The following is an 18,283-nucleotide window of genomic DNA, read 5'->3' as shown; positions in this document are numbered from 1 at the left end:
CAAGTTAATAAAATCAGAATTTCTGTAGGTTTTCAGCATTTACACCCATTTATTTTATTTTCTGAAAATGGACCACACTGTGTCCTTTTTCAGAATCGTGGCTCAAATTAATGTCTGATAGAAGCTTGAACCTTTCAAATCAGCATAGTGACTGCATCCAGGGCTGTGCTAGCTTTAGCCATGTGATCTGGTTAAACCCTTTGGAAAGTGATCGTTTCTTTCTGCATTTCTAAAGTTTAGTAATAAACTAAATCATTAAAGTTTCTATTCTGTGCTTTTCTTTGTACATTGACTGGTCGAACAAAAATGAGATGGAGAGTTTATTCCTCAAGTTGACTTTAGGTTGTTTTTGGGGGTGGGGGGCTGTCCAAAGGATAGAAATAAGTCTATCCTTTAGGGTTAGGGTTACGTTACGTATGTTTTTATATTTCACAACAGCAGAGAGATTGCAGTCTAATGCAGAAATTCAAATGGTTTGTTTCTCCTCAGCATCATCCATTTACATCTCATCACTATTTCACCTGTGAATTATTGCTTGTGTGTTAACAGTAAATGTAGCACTTTTTGCACTTTAATTGAAACATTACACACTGCTGCAACATTGGAACAAATATATTCTGCTTCTAATGGGAAAAGCGATAAATCAATCTTCTGATGCATAGTGTTATTTATTACACTATAGTTCACACCTGTTAATACACACAGGTGTGAACTCCTGATTTCCAGTGAGAGAAACTCTAAATGCTTCACTGTGGAGACACAGCTGTAGACAGATTCAAGGAATTAGAATATGTTCTGATGAGGCTTGTTTGTTCAGATTAGAAGGACTTTTTATGCATAACCTTTAAGCAGGTATTCAGTATACTTTTCATTAAATTCACATTTCTGTATTAATATATTAGTGTATATTTATTATTGTTATTATTGTTATTATTATTGGTCAGATTTAATATTCTAACCTTAAATGTCATGTTTTCATTAACCGTAAGAAAACTACCAGATATAAAGTCTATGTGAAATGAATCTGTTTCATTTGGTGAATTGCCTTATTGACTCTATGTTCTACACACCATTGCTCAAATTGAGATCCTCAGTGTGAAAAAGCTTGATTGACCAGCACAGAGTCCTGACCTCAACCTGACTGAACAACTTTGTAATTAATTGGTGCAGAAACTCAGAGCGAGGCCTTTTGGACATCAGTGTAACATCAGTTTCTGACCCAAGAGGTGTGTTTCTGTATGAATGATAAGTTAGAGGGTTTGTGAAGATGGATGACCTAATAAGCTTGATAATGTAGTGTATTAAAAACCAGCTAGCTTGTTTTAGATCCACCTGTTTAGCCCACTGATTACAGCCTTAAGTATTGATTCTGAACTGAAATGCAGAATCAGTCTGCTGCTTTTTCTGTTTCTTCTTTCAATGCCGTTGCTGGTTCATCTGCAGGAACTTGCCTAATAGACAAATTTGCAGGTTGTGACGAGGTCATAAAGACGACGCGGGAGTAGAAAAGACTCGTATGGAAGCGGCGGCGGCGTGGCGTGGCATGTCTGCTAGCACGCTGCTGGCTTCTGACGTGGTCTGAGGCTGAGCTGGCAGCTCGTGTTTCCTGGAGGGAATCTGGACCGTGTCGTGATGCGTGGAGGGAACTTGGCAATGTCCTCACTGCCGTCACTCTGCAGGAGGTTTTCCAGATTAGCTCGAGTCCAGCTGTGTTCTGATGGGTCGTGTAGGCCGGAGAGCGAAGCGGGTCTTTCCTGCTGCATTTCCTCAGCTCTTAGTGTTGCATCTCAGCTCCTGACTGAGTGACACGGGGAAAACATGGCGTACTGTCATGGCTGACGTTCCGTCTCCTGGTCGCATCCAAACACATGCAGACACGTAAATAAAACTGTGCTATTAAGATTACATACCATTGCATTACACTGATGAAAGCTGGCTGTGAACATTAAACTGAACAGGATGATGGACTCCATGTGGTTACTAAGGTTTCTTTGCTGCTCTCTCCTCAGACTCTTCCACGGTGCAGGAATCAAACTCCCCTCCTCGCATTCCTTCACTAAAAGGGGGAAATCCCAGTAGCAGTTGTTTGATCCGCTCTGCCTCCAGTCCAGAGCAGAGCCTGTCACCGCATCGCTCCACTCCTACACCGCTGCATCCACCATCAGCTCTTCCTTCAGCCTCTACAGCCGGCAGTCCCCTGTATGGCGCAGCGCACAGCACCACTAAAGTCAGCAGAGACGTTAAAGCCTCCACGTCTTTCCCTCCCAACAATCCCGCAGAGATGGCTGAACCGTCTCTGTCCCCCCGAGTCGCCCAGGCAACAAGAGGCGCCCTGGAGGAGAAGATACCAGAACGGAGGAAAACCCCAGAAACTCTTGCTCCAGGAGAAAGAAGGCCTCAAAGAGCAGAGCCCCCAGGTGAAACACGGCCCCCGGGAAGCCTGGGGCCCCCAGCTGCTCAGCCTCCCCAGGCCAGGAGAGCTCTCTTCAGCTCCCCACCACAACCTGTCCCAGTAAGACGGGCAAAGAGCGAAGGGCACGTTCTGGGGGAGGGAGCCAAGCCGGCCCAGTCGGCTGTACCAGAGATCTGTACAGACGCCACCATGAACGACCGGCTCTGGAGCAAACTGGAGCCCGGCAGCCACAGGGACAGCATGTCCTCGTCCTCCAGCATCTCCTCCAACGATACGGTGATTGACCTGTCTCTACCTAACCTGGCCAGAAGGAGCCTCTGCGTTCTGCCCAGTCCCAGTAACGGCTGCGACGCCTCCTGGATGGACTGCCGCCATGCCGCGCCGCCTCCCTGCGACACGGTGAGGGTCAGCAAGAGCAAGTCCAACCCCAACCTTCAGCAAAGGAGCTGTCCCAAAGACGAGCTTAAGCCCCGCCCACTGCAGCCAGCCCAGAACGCTGCAGACGAGTCACCTGGCAGACTGACCCAAAGAAGGCACACCTGGTGCCGGCTTTACATGGAAGGACTCAAGCAGGCGTCGCCCAAAAGGCCGAGCGGCGCTGCAACCTCAGCCCCGTCCATGTCAAAGAGTCTCGGAGACCTGACCTCTGAGGACATCTCCTGCAACTTTGACAGCAAGTACCGCAGCATCAGCCGCAGCTTCATCGTACGGCCCAGCAGAGATGTTCTCCGTAAGGGCAGCGCTCCGAGGAGCCGGCCGCAGAGCGACCTGACGGAGCAGCTGCGCAGGCTGACCGACGTGGAGCCCCTGAGTCCCTGTGACTTCATCCCGGAGGGCGGAGCCAGAGGCACGGGGGGGCAGGAGGCCGAGGAGGCGCTGGTGAGACGGACCTCCTCCAGGAGCCAAAGCAGGGTCCGCTACATCGCCAACAGGGCCAAACAGGCCCAGGAAAGGAAGCGGCTGCAGGGTTTGCTCCAGGCTAGGAGTGCTAGCTTCAGCTTCACTGGGAGCACTGGCAGTGGAATTGCTGGTCCCATGGAGGAGCGGGGGAACCCAGAGGGAGCGTGCTCCGTGGGCCAGAGTCCCTGCAGCAGCCTGGACCTGCTGAGTCAGCTGGAGCCCCCCTCCCACGTACAGCCCCCCGTGACAGCTGACAGCACCCAACTGTTCTTCAGGCTGCAGCTCTGAGAACGGGCCGACTTGGAACTGATGGTGGGAGACGCAGCTAGAAACTTGTTTTGAATCCATTTCCTCCGATTTTTTATTTTTTTTTTAACATGACATATCTGCTGGTTTCTCCCAGCAGACCGTCTCACCAAGCAGAGCATCTGATCCCGTCTCAGTTGAACTCAAACGACCACCACTCGTAGAAACCAGGAGGTGCTTTTCCTCAGCAGGAACTGGGAGGCAGGGATGAGCCCCGCCCCCTCTGCTCACCTTCCCATCGCTCACTTCCTGGTTCAAGCTTACACACTGAGGATGCAGATACTGTAATACTGTACTCACCGGTCACACTGTCACCCTGCAGAAGGTTCTGGTTGCCCCCTTAAACTCCCCCACCCACCCCCACCACACACACACACACACACCGTTCTCTTCACCATCCCCTTACCTGGTACAGTTTCTTTTAAAGCAACAGGCTCTGCCCTGTGGAAGTTGGAAAATGGACTTTAGTGAAAAGTTTTTATATAATATATTAACTGACATTTGTGTTGAATCTGACCTGCTCTCATGTTTCTGTATTTTTTTAGACATGACCTCACAGTAGCAATAGATACTAGAGAATAGGATTTTAATACTTTTTTTTAATTTGCTTGAACTTTTTAGATATAAATTAGATTGTTTACGTGGAGGCATTACCAACTCGTTATTATTATTAGCAATATTTTGAACATGATAGCATGTCATGAAGAAAAATGTACAGTTTGATGCTGACAGTCTTGTCTTTGCTGAAAAAGATGGACTGGTTTTTCAATGCAGGATTGAAAATGTCGACTTTTTTTTTTTTTAAAGGACTAATTCTAGTCGTTCTGTTGTAACCGGACTGAGCTCCTCTTCTGTTGACTGTAGTCCGTGGCATGTCCAGGCGCCGACACCCTGTTCTTTAACTGAGCCGCTTCGACCCGGCCCTTTATGTTGACCGCATGCCTTTTTAAGCACACTACTGATTTCCTCCATTTTATCAATGCTTTTTATATGAAGATTTAAGATTTTAGCCGCTTTTCGGATCACCTCGTGTTGGGGAGCAGGGCATCGCGTTCAGATCCCTGTTTTCGTTTCTCCGTGCTACTAAAGGAAGATGGGAATGATCTTGTTTGTTCCGTTTGCCCTGCCGTCCAAGTTCTTTGAGCAGAAACTCTCAAGACAATATTGAGTTCAAACAATGTGTAATTATGACATAAATAAAACTCGGATAACACTGAAACGCCTCACACCTCATTTGCTTCATTTGTGTCTAAATTTGTCAGAAGCTGCCTGAGTTCCAGAAAGCCGGAGGATTCATTAACGGAGCAGCTAAACTGAGGCTGACGCAGACTGACATGAACCAGCCTCTGGCCTTGGTGTTGGCAGCTCCAATTATGTCCTCTGCTTGGGTCTTTGTTTAGCAGCCATCACTCCTCCCAGCCTCTGCAGCAGGAGGGGAGAAAGAAGAACAGACCCCCCACAGGAGCAAGGAATGCTCCAGAACAAAGAGACTGGGCAAAAAAAGAACAAGTTCAACGGATTGTTAAGAGACGGAAAACATGTTTGTTGTAATTTCTTGCGTACCAAGAAAAGATCAGTCTTCCTCACTACGTTAAGACTTTTTAGAACGTTGCTTAAATTGGTTTGAGGATTTTTATCTTTTTTGTTTTAGAATAGTCATGATGTTCGGTTCTTGTTCCACAGGATGGAAAATCCAGATTCACATAAATCAATTCAGTTTATTTGTAAAGCCCATTTCAGTAAAACAGCAGTACAAACTGCTTTACATTGTGAAAAAAACTTCACAAAAACATATAGTCAACAGTTATAAAAACCAATAACAGACATATCTTGTCAAGTGCCATCATTAAAATCGTCAATACACATGAAATATGCAGATCAATGTTCCATCTATTAAGGTTCAAAAGCAACTCTAAGGTAGTGTTTGGATCCTGATTTAAAGGAAGTCAGTGTTTCAGCTGTTTTGCAGTTTTCTAGAAGTTTGTTCCAAATTTGTGGTGCATAGAAGCTGAATGCTGCTTCTCTTCATTTGGTTCTGGGGTTGCAGAGCAGAACCAGAAGACCTGAGGGGTCAGGAAGGTTGGTACAACAACAGATCTTTAATGTATTTTGGTGCTAAACCGTTCAGTGATTTGTAAACTAACAGTATTTTAAAGTTTATTCTCTGAGCTGATTTTAGAACAGGGGGAAATTTCTTTTAGGGAAGGACTGGTTTCCACATACTACACCAATGTGAAGATTCAGCAATTGACCATTTAAATGCTTGGAAAGATGGCATGTAAATGAATGACATAAATTATTACTACATGATTTAAATTACTTCAATACAAGTAGCTGATGAGGATGAATGAAATGCCTGGTAAACTGTATTCCATATCTGGGAATCCTTCATAATGTCCATGATTTTACCCTTTGGACTTCAGAGAACCAGAACAAACCACTGGTTGCCAGATCAGCTGTTGCCTTGTGTTGGTAGAGTATGTGAGATGATCAGAGCTTGGGAAATCTTTGCATAGCCTAATCCTGCTTTAAACGTCTCCCTGACCTGCCTGGTGTGCCTCTTGGACTTTATGATGCTGTTTGCTCCCCGATGTTCACTTAACCAACATCTGAGCAGCTGGATCGGTACTCAGATTAGATTACACACAGGTGGACTCTATTTAGTCATTAGCGGTCATCAGGCAACTTCTGAAGGCAATTGGTTGCCCTAAGAGAAATTGTTTTTACACTCATACTTTGAACCATGTATAATTTTCTTTCTACTCCATAATTGCATACCACTTTGTGTTGGTCTTTCACATAAAATTTCAATGAAATATATTTATTGTAATGGGACAATATGGAAAAGGGGTATGGATATTTTTATGAGCTACTGTATGTTCCTGTTGTCCAATTATTGTACTGCATTGTTAAAAAAAAAAGACTAAGGAGGCTAATAAAAACAATGGAGGAAAAATCATCATAAATCTGGGGACCCTGTATAAGTTATCAAAGAGATCCGACTAAACCTTTGAACTGAAGCTGGAGTTCTGATGAACAGAATTTCAAATCGTCTCCTCTCTCCCGAGCCTTGAAATCCGGACAGACTCCGCTCGGCCCCTCCTTGCTTTCTCAGGACACTGGTTTGTCACTCAGAGCTTCATCCATTGTCCAGTTGGTGGTGTGAAAAGCTGACGGCCACCTCCAGTGCGCTGTCGGACCCTGCCAGGCCTTCTTCAGATCCGTAGGACTTTGTGAAGCAGGACATGCTTGTTTTAGAGCCACAGACTCTGGTCCTGCCAGCTCACAAGCACAAAAGACGGCTTCATTAGGATTCCAGGAAAACCACCGAGCCCCTCTTAAAGCCGTATTTATCTGGACAATTTGGCACGTCTCCCCCTCTCAACTGAAACCTCAAGGCCCCGTCTAGCACTTCAACCCTGACAGAATGTTTTTGTCCCGGAGTGAATGCACTTTCTGCTCTCAGGCTGAAACCACTGCCTGTTCTCAGAGGCTCCGAGCAAATAAATCAGTTTGTAAGCATAAGCTGTAGGACAGATTTGGTAGATTCTCTTCCAAAATAAAAAAAAGAAGGACTTTGGGAGATAATGCAGCAAACTGTTAGACCTGGGGTTGGAGAACTGGAAGCAAGCTGAACTTTTTAGGTTGGGTTGTAATTTAGCCCAGTGAGTTGGAAGCTAGAGCAAGCTGTTCTCCTCTTGACTTTCATTCAGTTGAAATGTTTGTTCAGGGGCTTTTCTGTGTTCAGCCTTGGAGATGAGGATGGGGGTGTTTGGTTGTTTTTTTTTAAGTCTGTCTTCCTCCATCTGCAGGTCTTGTTGCTCCACCAGGACCGATTGCAACACACTCTCTCTCCAGGAGTTGTGGGCTCCTGAACTTCCCAACACCTCCCCTCCACACACACACACACACACACACTCCCTGTGAACTTCAGACTATGTTATGTAACCTTCCAAAGCCCACGTGTAGTAACTGGCATTTCAAACCTAATAATCCCCAAATGTGTGAGGCACAGATCGACGCGCCAAGCCCTGTGAACAGGTGTTGAACTAGTTGACTGAAGACAAAAATATTCTGGTCAAACTGGTAACAGTCTGCCTGCACTCTTGTAGAACCTCATCTCTCTCAGACTCAGCTTCCCTGCGGTCCTGGGTCTGATCTCCTCCCTCTTTGGACCCACCATATAAACCCCCAAACTGCTTTCTGCTGCGCCCAGTTCCTCCCACACGCCTCGGACAGGACCTGGAATTTCTCCTCATACAGAACTCTCCACTTTTCATCATCTCTGGCAGAAATTGGGTAAGATGTCTTCTTTGTAGCTCCATGCAACGGCATTTAGCCACCGAAGTGGTTTTCATTCATTATTGTGAAACCCAGCCATAGTCATTATCCTTTTCTTTCCAGCTCTGTGGAAACATGAGAGCAGTTTTGGCTTTGGTTTGCGTGAGCGCCCTGACTGCGTGGAGCCACACTGCAGGTGAGGAAAACCTCCACTTCTCCCATCAGATCTGAGGGGAAAAATATATGTTAAGTTGGAGAAAAGGAGGTCGATTATTATCAGCTAGGGTGGTTGGGATGGATGGGTTTTCTATGCTAGGGAACAAGATGTTCTTTTAAAAGTGAGGAACGTGGATGGGTGAAAACCCAGTTGCTAGTTGGTGTCAACGCTTTGCCTGTTTATCAGGGCAGAACGCCAAACCGTTCTGTTTACAGCTGAAATGAAATAGGCTCTGAGAAACTCCTCCTGTTTGGAGTCTGAGGAGGAATAATTAGTTACATTTACTCAAGTAACTGAAAAACAAAATGGACCCCTACTGCACTTCTTCCCATAATGATGAGATAATTCTTCTCTGACTACCTTTACCTTATTCACTGAATGATGAATAATGATGTTTTAGCCTTAAAAAAAAAACACATTTACAGTTTCTGTTAAAGTTGCACTAGATAACATTTGGAAGAATGTGTTTTTATTTACATATTTGTTAAATATAGGAATATATTTGTTAACTCACTGAGGCAGATCATCTTTGAAAAATCCGCCTGCTCCCTGTGGTCCTACTGCCACCAACAGAAATACACCGCCCAGTCAGAATCAGCCAATCAGAGCTAGGAGGAGAGTCTTAGCTCTGCCAATCACCCTTGTATATGTGCTGCTCACGATTACTGGTTACAGTAAATATGTGCTTTATTATATGTACACTGAAATAAACTTAAAGGGATGGTCATCAAATATTTTGTCCTTGGAATAGGCTACAATTATTTTATGTCTGTTAATTGGCTCAAATTTAATCAACATATGATTCCGTTTTAAATTATTTCTAATTTAATAAATATTTCTGCATTGAAGTGCTTTATAGCTAAGCATGTGATCCACTGATTTGCAGCCATCTAAGCAAACTGCAGAATTTTAGAACTTTAAAAAGTTTTAATTTCCTGTCAAATGTATCCCTTTAAATATTTTTTTCCATCTAAAACCTATTTACTTGTACCAATGCTACCACTCTATACAATAAAAGCTTGAAGTAAACTCTCCTTTAACACCTGTCCTTCAGCTTGTGTTTTCTGCCTGGTAGTTTTCTCCCAGAGGCAGTGACATCACTTCCTCCTACAGTCATGTTTCTGCACACTTGATGCCTGAATCTGTGCCAGCCTGCTCTGGCTGACCCACGGGGAAGGGTCACGCTCCCAAATCAATGTCAGCCTTTACCCCACTGGCTGTACCAGACTGCTGGAGTCCCATCAAAGCACAGAGGGGGCAGCGTCCACTGTGGCAGAGTCCTATTTCTCACCAGTGGAGGGGCTGCTGCCACGCTGCGATGAATCAATTAACCCTAGGTGCAGGGGGGTCAGGGGCAGACGGGACCGGACTGGACCCGACCGGATGACTCAGGCATCTCGGCAGATTTTCCGTCCTGCCATCCTCTCCGGAGGAGGCTGACGGAGTGTCATGGGCTTTGTGTGACCCAGCCAGGCCGGCTTTGTTACGGCATGCAGCTCTGAAAGGCCCGCTCCCCTGGCACCTCCGCTCCCGTCTCCGACCGACCCTGGCAGCACATGTTAGGTCCCGCTGGACACGCTGTATCGCCATTGGTCAGTTATGGCGAAATGAAAACAACTAGGAGTGTCATGAGCGGCAAAAACAAATGGCTGGGTTTGGGGCCTCCCCTCCTCATCCCCTGCTCTGATTACACAGGGGCCCAAGAGGGATGGGTCCACAATTTTATCCTCTCACGGGGGGCCTGGTCAACCCCCTCATTGTACCTCTCAGCCCCCGCTCAGCATGGAGCTGCTTTCTGAAATCTACTGCAAAACAACCTCCAACAAAACCGCCATGGTCCTGCAAGGGCCGCTTGGCTAATTTACCGCTGTGGCTTTGAGGAGAACACGACGCGGCTCAAAGCGACAATCTGCTCCAGTAGCTCCGTAGAAGCTGCTACCCATCAGCCGAACAAGTGGCAACTCTAAATCCTTTCAATGTCTGCATATGTTTATGTGCAACCGCATCACCATGCTTCTTCATCACAACTCCACCCTGTTACCTTTTGTCTCTCTCATTCCAGGTGCCAAGGAGTTATCCATCACCACTATAAAGGTATCCCTGCTCTCCACCTCTCATTGAGCATGAATGCCTGGAGGAGGCACAAAAGTTGCTTCTTTTAAAGTCAGGACTCGCTTCTGTCGAGAATAATTTGGGTTCATTATGTAAATTTATGTTATGTAAATATTTTGACTTTACTCTAAAAGTAAAATTCAAACATAAAGGTTTATGTTCATTGGGATTGTTACGTTTTTAAACGATTTAGGAAAGCCCAATGATGATGTCATAGCATTGTAAGTTTCCTATAGGTTAATTCTCAGTTGGAGACACATCTGTGCTTTAAGACAATGCCTCAAACACTGTGTGGAACAAGATGAAAAGAAATCAGCCAATATATGAAGAGATGTGTGGAGCTGTACCAGATGCCTGAAGGCTCCACATTCATCTGTTCAAACATTTATAAGCAAATATAAACACCTTGGGAATGTCCAGCTACAGTGGCAGTTTGGACAAAAACATGTTTTCCCAGCGATAAACAGGAAATGCCTCTGGGATTTGGAACGTCTAATTGCAATTCAGGAAATGATCATCTGGAATATCTCCTAAGCCTAAAACTCCAGAATCAGTCTGAGGTTCATCATCAGTCCTGACCTCAAAGTTATGCATGGCATTTTTCTGCAGTGTTTGTAGCCTGATAGCGACTGAGCACAACATTCACACCTCAGATTTTAGAACTTGTAAACGCCATAATCAGGTTAAATAAACATGACATCAAGCTTGGGGGGCATCCAACTACATCTTCACTAACAGGACTGTCCAGCACCACACATTTAATGTGATGAAAACTAACCCAGGTACAGTTAAACATATTGCTATAAGCTATGTTGTTTTAGCATTACGTAGCTGAGTTATGCAGAGTCAAAGGCTCTATTCAAGACTTGAGAATCAGTTTTAAAAACTCAACTAGAAAAGCACCTCAGGTTGTAATTGTGAGTTGTAAAGTTCTACTTTGTTAAATGTTAAGGTTTGGGCACCTTAACATTTGCAGTGGATCCCTCAAATGTTCATGTGGATAAAGGTATACATGAATACATGACTCATAGGCACCTGTTATGGGCCTCTGAGCACAGCATGTCTACCTCAGACATAATGAAGTAGACATGATGATGGGTCATAAAGACACTACAACACTTTTGCTCCATAAATGAAGTACTTATAATGGAACTAACATTTATTCAGGGATAAGCATTTCTCTGTGTTTTGATTTCCATATTTCATCCATTCACATTCCATTCTCTTAGCAACGTGTTATGACCTACGTTTCCACAGTGATCCGCCACATACAACTTGTTCCGTTTTCCCAGGAAGACCCCTACGCCATGACCAGAGGCTCCCAGTTGGAGGGCTACTGCATTGACCTGGTCTCAGAGCTGTCCAAGAAGCTGGGCTTCAAGTACAACGTCCACCTGGTGAAGGACAGCAGGTATGGAGCCATGGACTCATCTGGGAACTGGAACGGCATGATCGGAGAAATAATCAAGGGGGTAAGTTCAAGATGTCAAAATGATGGGAAAGTATGGAAGTCTTGGTTTCAATGAGGAATGAATACATAGATAAAGATTAAAACACAGCAGGTGTTGTATGGGAAACAACACTGCATGGGGACAACGACCCCCAGGTTTAACCTGTCCTCCTCCGCAGGGTTTCTAAGTCCAAACCAGGGGTTTCCCCTCCTTCTTCTCAACTGGTCATTGTAACTTGGTTTCACATCTTTCATTGTATAAAACGAGTAGGCACCGAACGACTGTCAATGTTTCTGTGGGATACTGTGCGCTTTTGTGTGTTCAGTGTGTTGGAATGATTCTTGGGCAAGCAAATTTCAGTGGAGATAAATAGTTGTGTAGTAACATAACACACAGTATTTTTCAGCTCAAAAGACAGAAGCATTTTTCTAATGTTTTTTGGGGGTGTAAAATATTTGGGGGTTTCCATATTTTGCATTGATAAATAATAATCTGAGATGGGTGGGGGTTCAAACCAGCATCCCACTGCTTACAGGTTGAACTCGCATGTCCTGAGCCACTCTTAGTGGTTTCTTCTCCAACCTGGTAATAATCAGCCTCATGTTCTGCACTTCATTTCGTTCTGAGAGTCTGGACCCTCAGCTATTGAGAAACAATAGATTGCTGGAGGGGGGGACTCTGCTTACATCTTAAATGTTAGTAATGCACCAGTTCAATGTAACCAGAAACAACCCAATGGGGGAGTACGACTACAATATCTTCACCAGGAATAAAACGTTTTAAACATTCCTCTTGGTCAAACTTTAACTGCTTTATATTTGGAAAATGACTAAGTTCACTTCCTCCAATATGCGCCTATGATTGTAGTTTATCAAACTAAAATTAGGAAGACTAAAATTATAAAACAGTTAGGGAATTGACGTTAATCGTTTACAACTCCTTGTGTTTGCTGATTGGTCAGGATGAAAGGAACCTGTGAACCTGAGAAATCCAGTTCAATGGGAGGAATCTCATTGAGCAGAGTTGCGTAGTAGACAATTCCACTCGATCCAGGCTACAATCATCTATTATTAGTATTAAAATATGAAACATATGGTTAAATATGGACCGAGAGAACCTGGGGAGCTTCAGCTGACATGATGCACCTCCTATCCAGAAATTGTGACTCTCCTTGTTGCTGTAATCCGTACCAGGAGGCTGATCTGGCCGTGGCCCCGCTGACCGTCACTGCTGTCAGAGAACACTTCGTGGACATGACCACGCCCTTCATCCAAACTGGACTCAGCTTCATCTTGCGTAAAAGCGCGGACTCTGAGGACCACTCCTTCAGCCTGCTGTCCCCGTTCTCCACAGAGATGTGGGTCGGGGTTCTCGTTGCTTTCCTGCTAACGGGACTCTGTGTGTTCTTGGTGGGCAGGTGAGTTCAACTCCAAAGACATTTCTAATTTCAGCTTCAAAAATGTTCACGGTGCGGGGTGGTGGAGCGTTCTCAGCATGTGCATAGGCTGTCGTCCTCAATCACGTCTTCCCCTTCTCTCACATCTCCATTTCTTTCCTATTAACTGTACGATAAAAGTCACAGGCTAAAAACAAAGAAACAAAAAATGCAGTGTTCATATAGAGTCACTCTGCATTATAATGAACAAAAATGTTTCTGGTGAAGCTAAACTTTTCACAAACAAGTGGGAATGTTTTACTGTATACCCCTATTTTAATACTTCAAGCACATAATGAATTAATGAACACATTAATAAGCATTAATACACACACAATACAAACGTTTGTAGTGCTAACTCTGAACGGAACATCTACACACTTCCTAATCTCCTCTCTTGGGGTTCCAGCCTGTCAGGGCCAAGGAAAGTGAATGCCTCTTATGGATTAGTTACTTTGCAAACACCAGCCTACAGTGTTTCTTGGTATTTCAACTTCCTGAGCTGGATTTTCTGTGAAATATACATGAAAAAAAAAAAATCTGTGAATAGGCTAATTAGATTTATGTTCCACAGAAACATCTGGGAGGAATCTACTGCCCGGTTGTTCCAGACATTCATTATATAATTTATTATTTAAAGTTACAAAACAAATTTAAAAGATAATAAAGAGCAGTTATTTATACAATGACAACAGAATCCAATGAAATACAGTCTGAACAAAACAAGGAGTGAAACATGAGTGAAATATCGCCATATGTTTCCTTATGATGCAATTTACTGAATTTTTGTATCATTCCTAGCCAAAAATAAAAGAACGCCAACTGATACTTCTAACGTCAGCTTAACCAATCAATGTAAAAGGAGATATGGAGACATTTAAATACATATAACCTTAACATAGAGTTTGTTCTCTTTAGCTTAAAAATAGACAGAACCTCATTGTTCCTGTGTTTTGAACGTTGTTTTACTGCAACCTCCCTAAAATCCACAGACAACCAGAATGACCACCACCCAGTAGCACTTACACCTGTCATCATGCAGTGTTTTAAGAAGTGGTGCAGAGTCGTACATTCAGCAGCAGAACTGGGCCTACAGAGCGATTCGGCCGCTCTGAGTGACTGGTGCAGCAGCGAGCTACGCCAGACTGCTGCTGCTTATAGACCACAGCTCAGCATTCAGCACCAAGCTCACACAAGTTAGCTGACAGAACTGGGACTTCCGGCCTCCACCCACCGCTGGACCCAGATAACACCGCTGTGGTCAGAATAATCGGGGGGGGGGAGATGGCAGATGGAAGAGAGGTGAAGCAGCTTTTTGAATAGAAAGTCACTAATTTGGCTTGAAGCATCAGCAAAACAAATCAGCTGAGTAGTGACTTCAGGAAGAGAAAAACAGAAAAATCTAACCTGGAGAGCAAACAACCAAACAGCTGCAGAGGAAGGCAGAGCAGACACTGTATTTTCTGAGATTATTCAGAAAAAAAAAAAAAAAAAAAACTTCTCTTCCTCTTCTCCAAATGCTCCATCAGGAGGGTGATGGACCGTATGAGCAGCTGCTCGGCCTCAGATAGGAAAGCCCACCGAGAGCTTATCAGATCTGACCCTCCTGATAAGATAATAAATCATTACTGATATAAATTTGTTATAAAAGTATTACTGATTGAATTTTAAAAATTTGGTAACTTTATGTTATTAAAGGTAAAGTTTAAACAGTAATGAGTTCTTGGTTAATGTCAAGTTGTCATAACAAAGACATTTTGAATAATGTTAACTTTGCAATAAAAGTGTCATAATTTACCGAATGACGCTTTATGACAACAGTCATAAATATTCATGAAGGCTTATTCATGTTCATGACAGGTGTTATGACAGTCTTATTCACCCCCCTTCAGATAAAGTTTCCAAAAAGACAAATCAGCGAGTGTTCAGCTATCTGAATTCAGCTCCCTCCATCCATCCACCCTTCTGTCTGTCTGTCTGTCTGTCTGTCTGTTCATTTATTCACTGTCGCCTGCTTATCTGGGTAGAACCAAAATATAAACTCACACTTGCAAATTCCAACAATGTGGAAGAAACATTTCCCTGTAACTTAATGGATTTAAAACAGGAATGTAGTTGTTTCATGAATATGAACGGTTTAGACCCTCTGACCGCACCGCCCATCATGTCTCCCCTCTCAGGATTAGCCCCATGGAATGGGCCGACCCAGAAGCAGACGAGCACAGTTTTACTCTGCTGCACAGTTTCTGGTACATCACAGGAGCGCTGACCCTGCAAGGTAACAACGACGCAGACGCAGGAGCAGCCACGCCCTCTGCTGGCTGTCCTTCTAGTCACATCTTTCTCAAAATCGATTAAAAAAAAAAAAAAACATGTTCAGATCCTCACATCTTACCATGACAGATTGTTTTCAGTAAAACAAACTCTAACTCTTTAACATCCCTATGGAGTCCTTACAGGTATTATCAACACTAAATTTAGTTTGTGTTTTTTTTTAAATGTAAGAAAATTTGCACCAGTCAGTTTTAAAACATAACTTTTATCAGATCTTACATAGAGACTCATGGAAAAAAAGTTTTGCTTTGTTTGTTCATATCCAGTGAATTTAACTATTACTGCACAGCTTTAGAACCTAGAAGGTTCTGTTTTTACCTTCTCTGTGGTTCTCACCCCAGTCTCTCGTTCCTCTGCTCTGTTCTCCACAAAACTAAAAGTGACTTTTTCTCATCTTTCATAAAACACGTGTTGGCAGCCAGACTGCTCTGCTCTGATGGTCCAAGAACTCAGCGGTTCTCATGTTTGTTTGAGGGGGAGTTTAACTCTGGCTGCCTGCCTGTGTGCCATTAGAGCCAGTGGTCCTGTAATGTCAAGCAGATTTAGAAAAACGTAATAAATCCCATGATAAAGATAAACTTTTTTTAACTCTAAGCGCTCCTACTTTCGGAAGCTGATCCTGTCTTTTTCCTCTCAGGTGCCGGTCCTCACCCTAAAGCTCTGTCTGGACGTATTGTCGGCGCCATCTGGTGGATATTTGCAGTGCTGCTGCTCGCCTGCTACTTTGTCAACTTCAACTCGGTGTTGCACAACAAGAGCAAGCACACCTCCATCACCAGCTTCGAGGATCTGGCCAACCAGGACGTGATCGACTACGGAACAGTGGAGAACGGCTCCACCATGCTCTTCTTCAAGGCACAGAGAACCCCCGGCGTCCGCCAGCGGATCCGACGCCTTTAACTGGCTGAGCGTATGAAATGACTCGTTTTTATTTCCCCAGAATTCCAACAACCCCGTGTACCGCCGCATCCACCAGCACATGGAGCGCAAAAAGAGCTACGTGTCCACCATGCAGGAGGGGGTCCGCCTGGCGCAGGAGGGGCGCTTCGCCTTCATCGGGGAAGCTGTGTCCCTGGACTTGGCCGTGGCTCGGTACTGTAGGCTGACCCGGGCCCAGGAGGTCATCTCCATGAGGTCGTACAGCATCGCTGTGCCTCGGGGTGAGGCGTCCGCATCTGCCAGCATCACATGTCGCTGCTGCTTCCTCCACACTGCTGAGTGAAGAACAGAAAGCTTGTTTTTTAATAATCAGGCACATCTGCACAGACACGTCCTGTTCCATCACATTACACATCGAATCAGATGAAGCCATAATAAATATTGTTATTAATATGCATGTGGCAGGCTGCTATTGTTAGCTGAGGTGAGTAAGTAAACTCTATTACAGAGTAACTTGTTATGGCAAAAGTTACAACAAGTTTGAGTGTGAAATAATCTTACTCAAATGAAATGAGAGTAACTTCAAATATATTTAGAAATAAATATTTAAAAAATCTATTGTTAAAACTGTAATTTTTAGATTAATCAAATCAATTCCTAATTAAATAATCTCCTCCACAATCATAAAAGCTTCGGTTCCAGTTGGGAGCCGTGCTGCAGGGATTACACAGGCTTCCTCAGAACATTTTATATATGCAGCAACTTTTACACTGCGAGTCACATTGACTACTTCACACCACATTGTAATCATCCTCAGTTTATCATCTTCCGGTACCTGACCTTTCACCCGGCGATGACCTCTGGAGACAGGCGCCAGCTCCTCATTCCTCCTTTCTTACTCCACTAGGTTCTCCGCTGGTGAAGAACCTGACCATCGCCATCCTCCAGCTTAGCGAGTCAGGGGAGCTACTACACCTGCGGGAGAAGTGGTGGGCCAGCAGCTGTGTGGGCTCTGACGAGACGCACGGATCGGATGCGCTGAAGCCCTACGACCTGCGCGGCCTCTTCCTGCTGCTTGGACTGGGCCTGGGCGTGGGGCTGCTGCTGGCCCTTCTTGAGCTCCTGTCCAGGGCCCGCAGCCGAGCCAAGGACGGCAAGGTAGGCAGAGAGACTCGGGCAGCGGAGTCGGGTCACGTGGTGTTCCTGTTCTTTACGGCTCCTCTGCTGTTTCCCAGAAATCCTGCTGCTCGGTGCTGTCGTCTGAGCTTCACCAGCGCTTCGGGAGCGGAGGAGAGGGAGCAGAGCAGGAGAGCTCCGATAAGAGCAAAGCATGAAGCAAATGTTCACGCTAGCTGAAATAAAAGCGTTACAGACAGAAAGAAGCTGACTGTTCCTGTTAGCTTTCATTTTCTCTGTAGTAACACTCCTGTATGTTTTTACTTAATGCTTTTTGTATTTTTGTAGAAAACCCTGAGCTCAATGTAATGAGGCGACCTGAAGGAGTACTGAGCTCTCTGGGTTAGTTGTTTTTTTCAGTTTACACATCAGTTCTCTGCTAACACACCGCAGATCAGTGTTTCATATTAACACTGTTTGTTTTACCTTGGTCTGTTGAAATAAACTTTCCAACATTCCAGTTTCTCTCCTTTAAAATGTGCAGTGTTATTGCTCACTATGCCGTGGAAAACCATTCCTGATTCAGATGAACTATACACATCCTTTGAGACAGAAATAAGAATTACTCAAACTCAAAGTTTGAGCATGCATCAGGTGGCGGGATCTTTCTGCCGTGTTCTCTCTCGGTACTCCGGCTTCTTCCCACAGTCCAAAAACATGACTGTTAGGTTCATTGCTTTCTCCATGTAGCACATGACTGGCGACCTGTCCAGGTTGTATCCCGCCTCTCGCCTGAAATGTCTCGCTGGAGATGGGCACCAGTACCCCTCCCAACCCCA

General features: G+C 44.6%; 2 protein-coding genes across 2 annotated transcripts in view; both read left to right on the top strand.

Annotated features, from left to right (window-relative positions):
• The window catches only part of plch2a (phospholipase C, eta 2a), a 56,950-nt gene extending 52,112 nt beyond the window's left edge, over positions 1–4,838 (top strand). The window contains exon 22 of the mRNA XM_015015482.1: positions 2,010–4,838. Within this exon, the coding sequence (XP_014870968.1) occupies positions 2,010–3,601 (1,592 nt within the window). The 3' untranslated portion in view covers positions 3,602–4,838. The remainder of the gene's footprint in view (positions 1–2,009) is intronic.
• Positions 4,839–7,604: 2,766 nt separating this feature from the next.
• LOC106935155 (probable glutamate receptor) lies at positions 7,605–17,964 on the top strand. The gene is made up of 10 exons (XM_015015483.1): positions 7,605–7,918; positions 8,024–8,096; positions 10,180–10,211; positions 11,522–11,701; positions 12,874–13,097; positions 15,296–15,393; positions 16,087–16,304; positions 16,390–16,609; positions 17,236–17,486; positions 17,564–17,964. The coding sequence occupies exons 2-10, from the start codon at positions 8,036–8,038 to the stop codon at positions 17,660–17,662; spliced, it is 1,383 nt and encodes a 460-aa protein (XP_014870969.1). The 5' UTR covers positions 7,605–7,918; positions 8,024–8,035; the 3' UTR covers positions 17,663–17,964.
• The last annotated feature ends 319 nt before the right edge of the window (positions 17,965–18,283 follow it).

Source organism: Poecilia latipinna, unplaced genomic scaffold (genome assembly GCF_001443285.1).
Source record: "Poecilia latipinna isolate Pla-1442-1.1 unplaced genomic scaffold, P_latipinna-1.0 Scaffold1916, whole genome shotgun sequence".
Taxonomy (NCBI): domain Eukaryota; kingdom Metazoa; phylum Chordata; class Actinopteri; order Cyprinodontiformes; family Poeciliidae; genus Poecilia; species Poecilia latipinna.
This window is presented reverse-complemented; position numbering and strand designations above follow the sequence as displayed.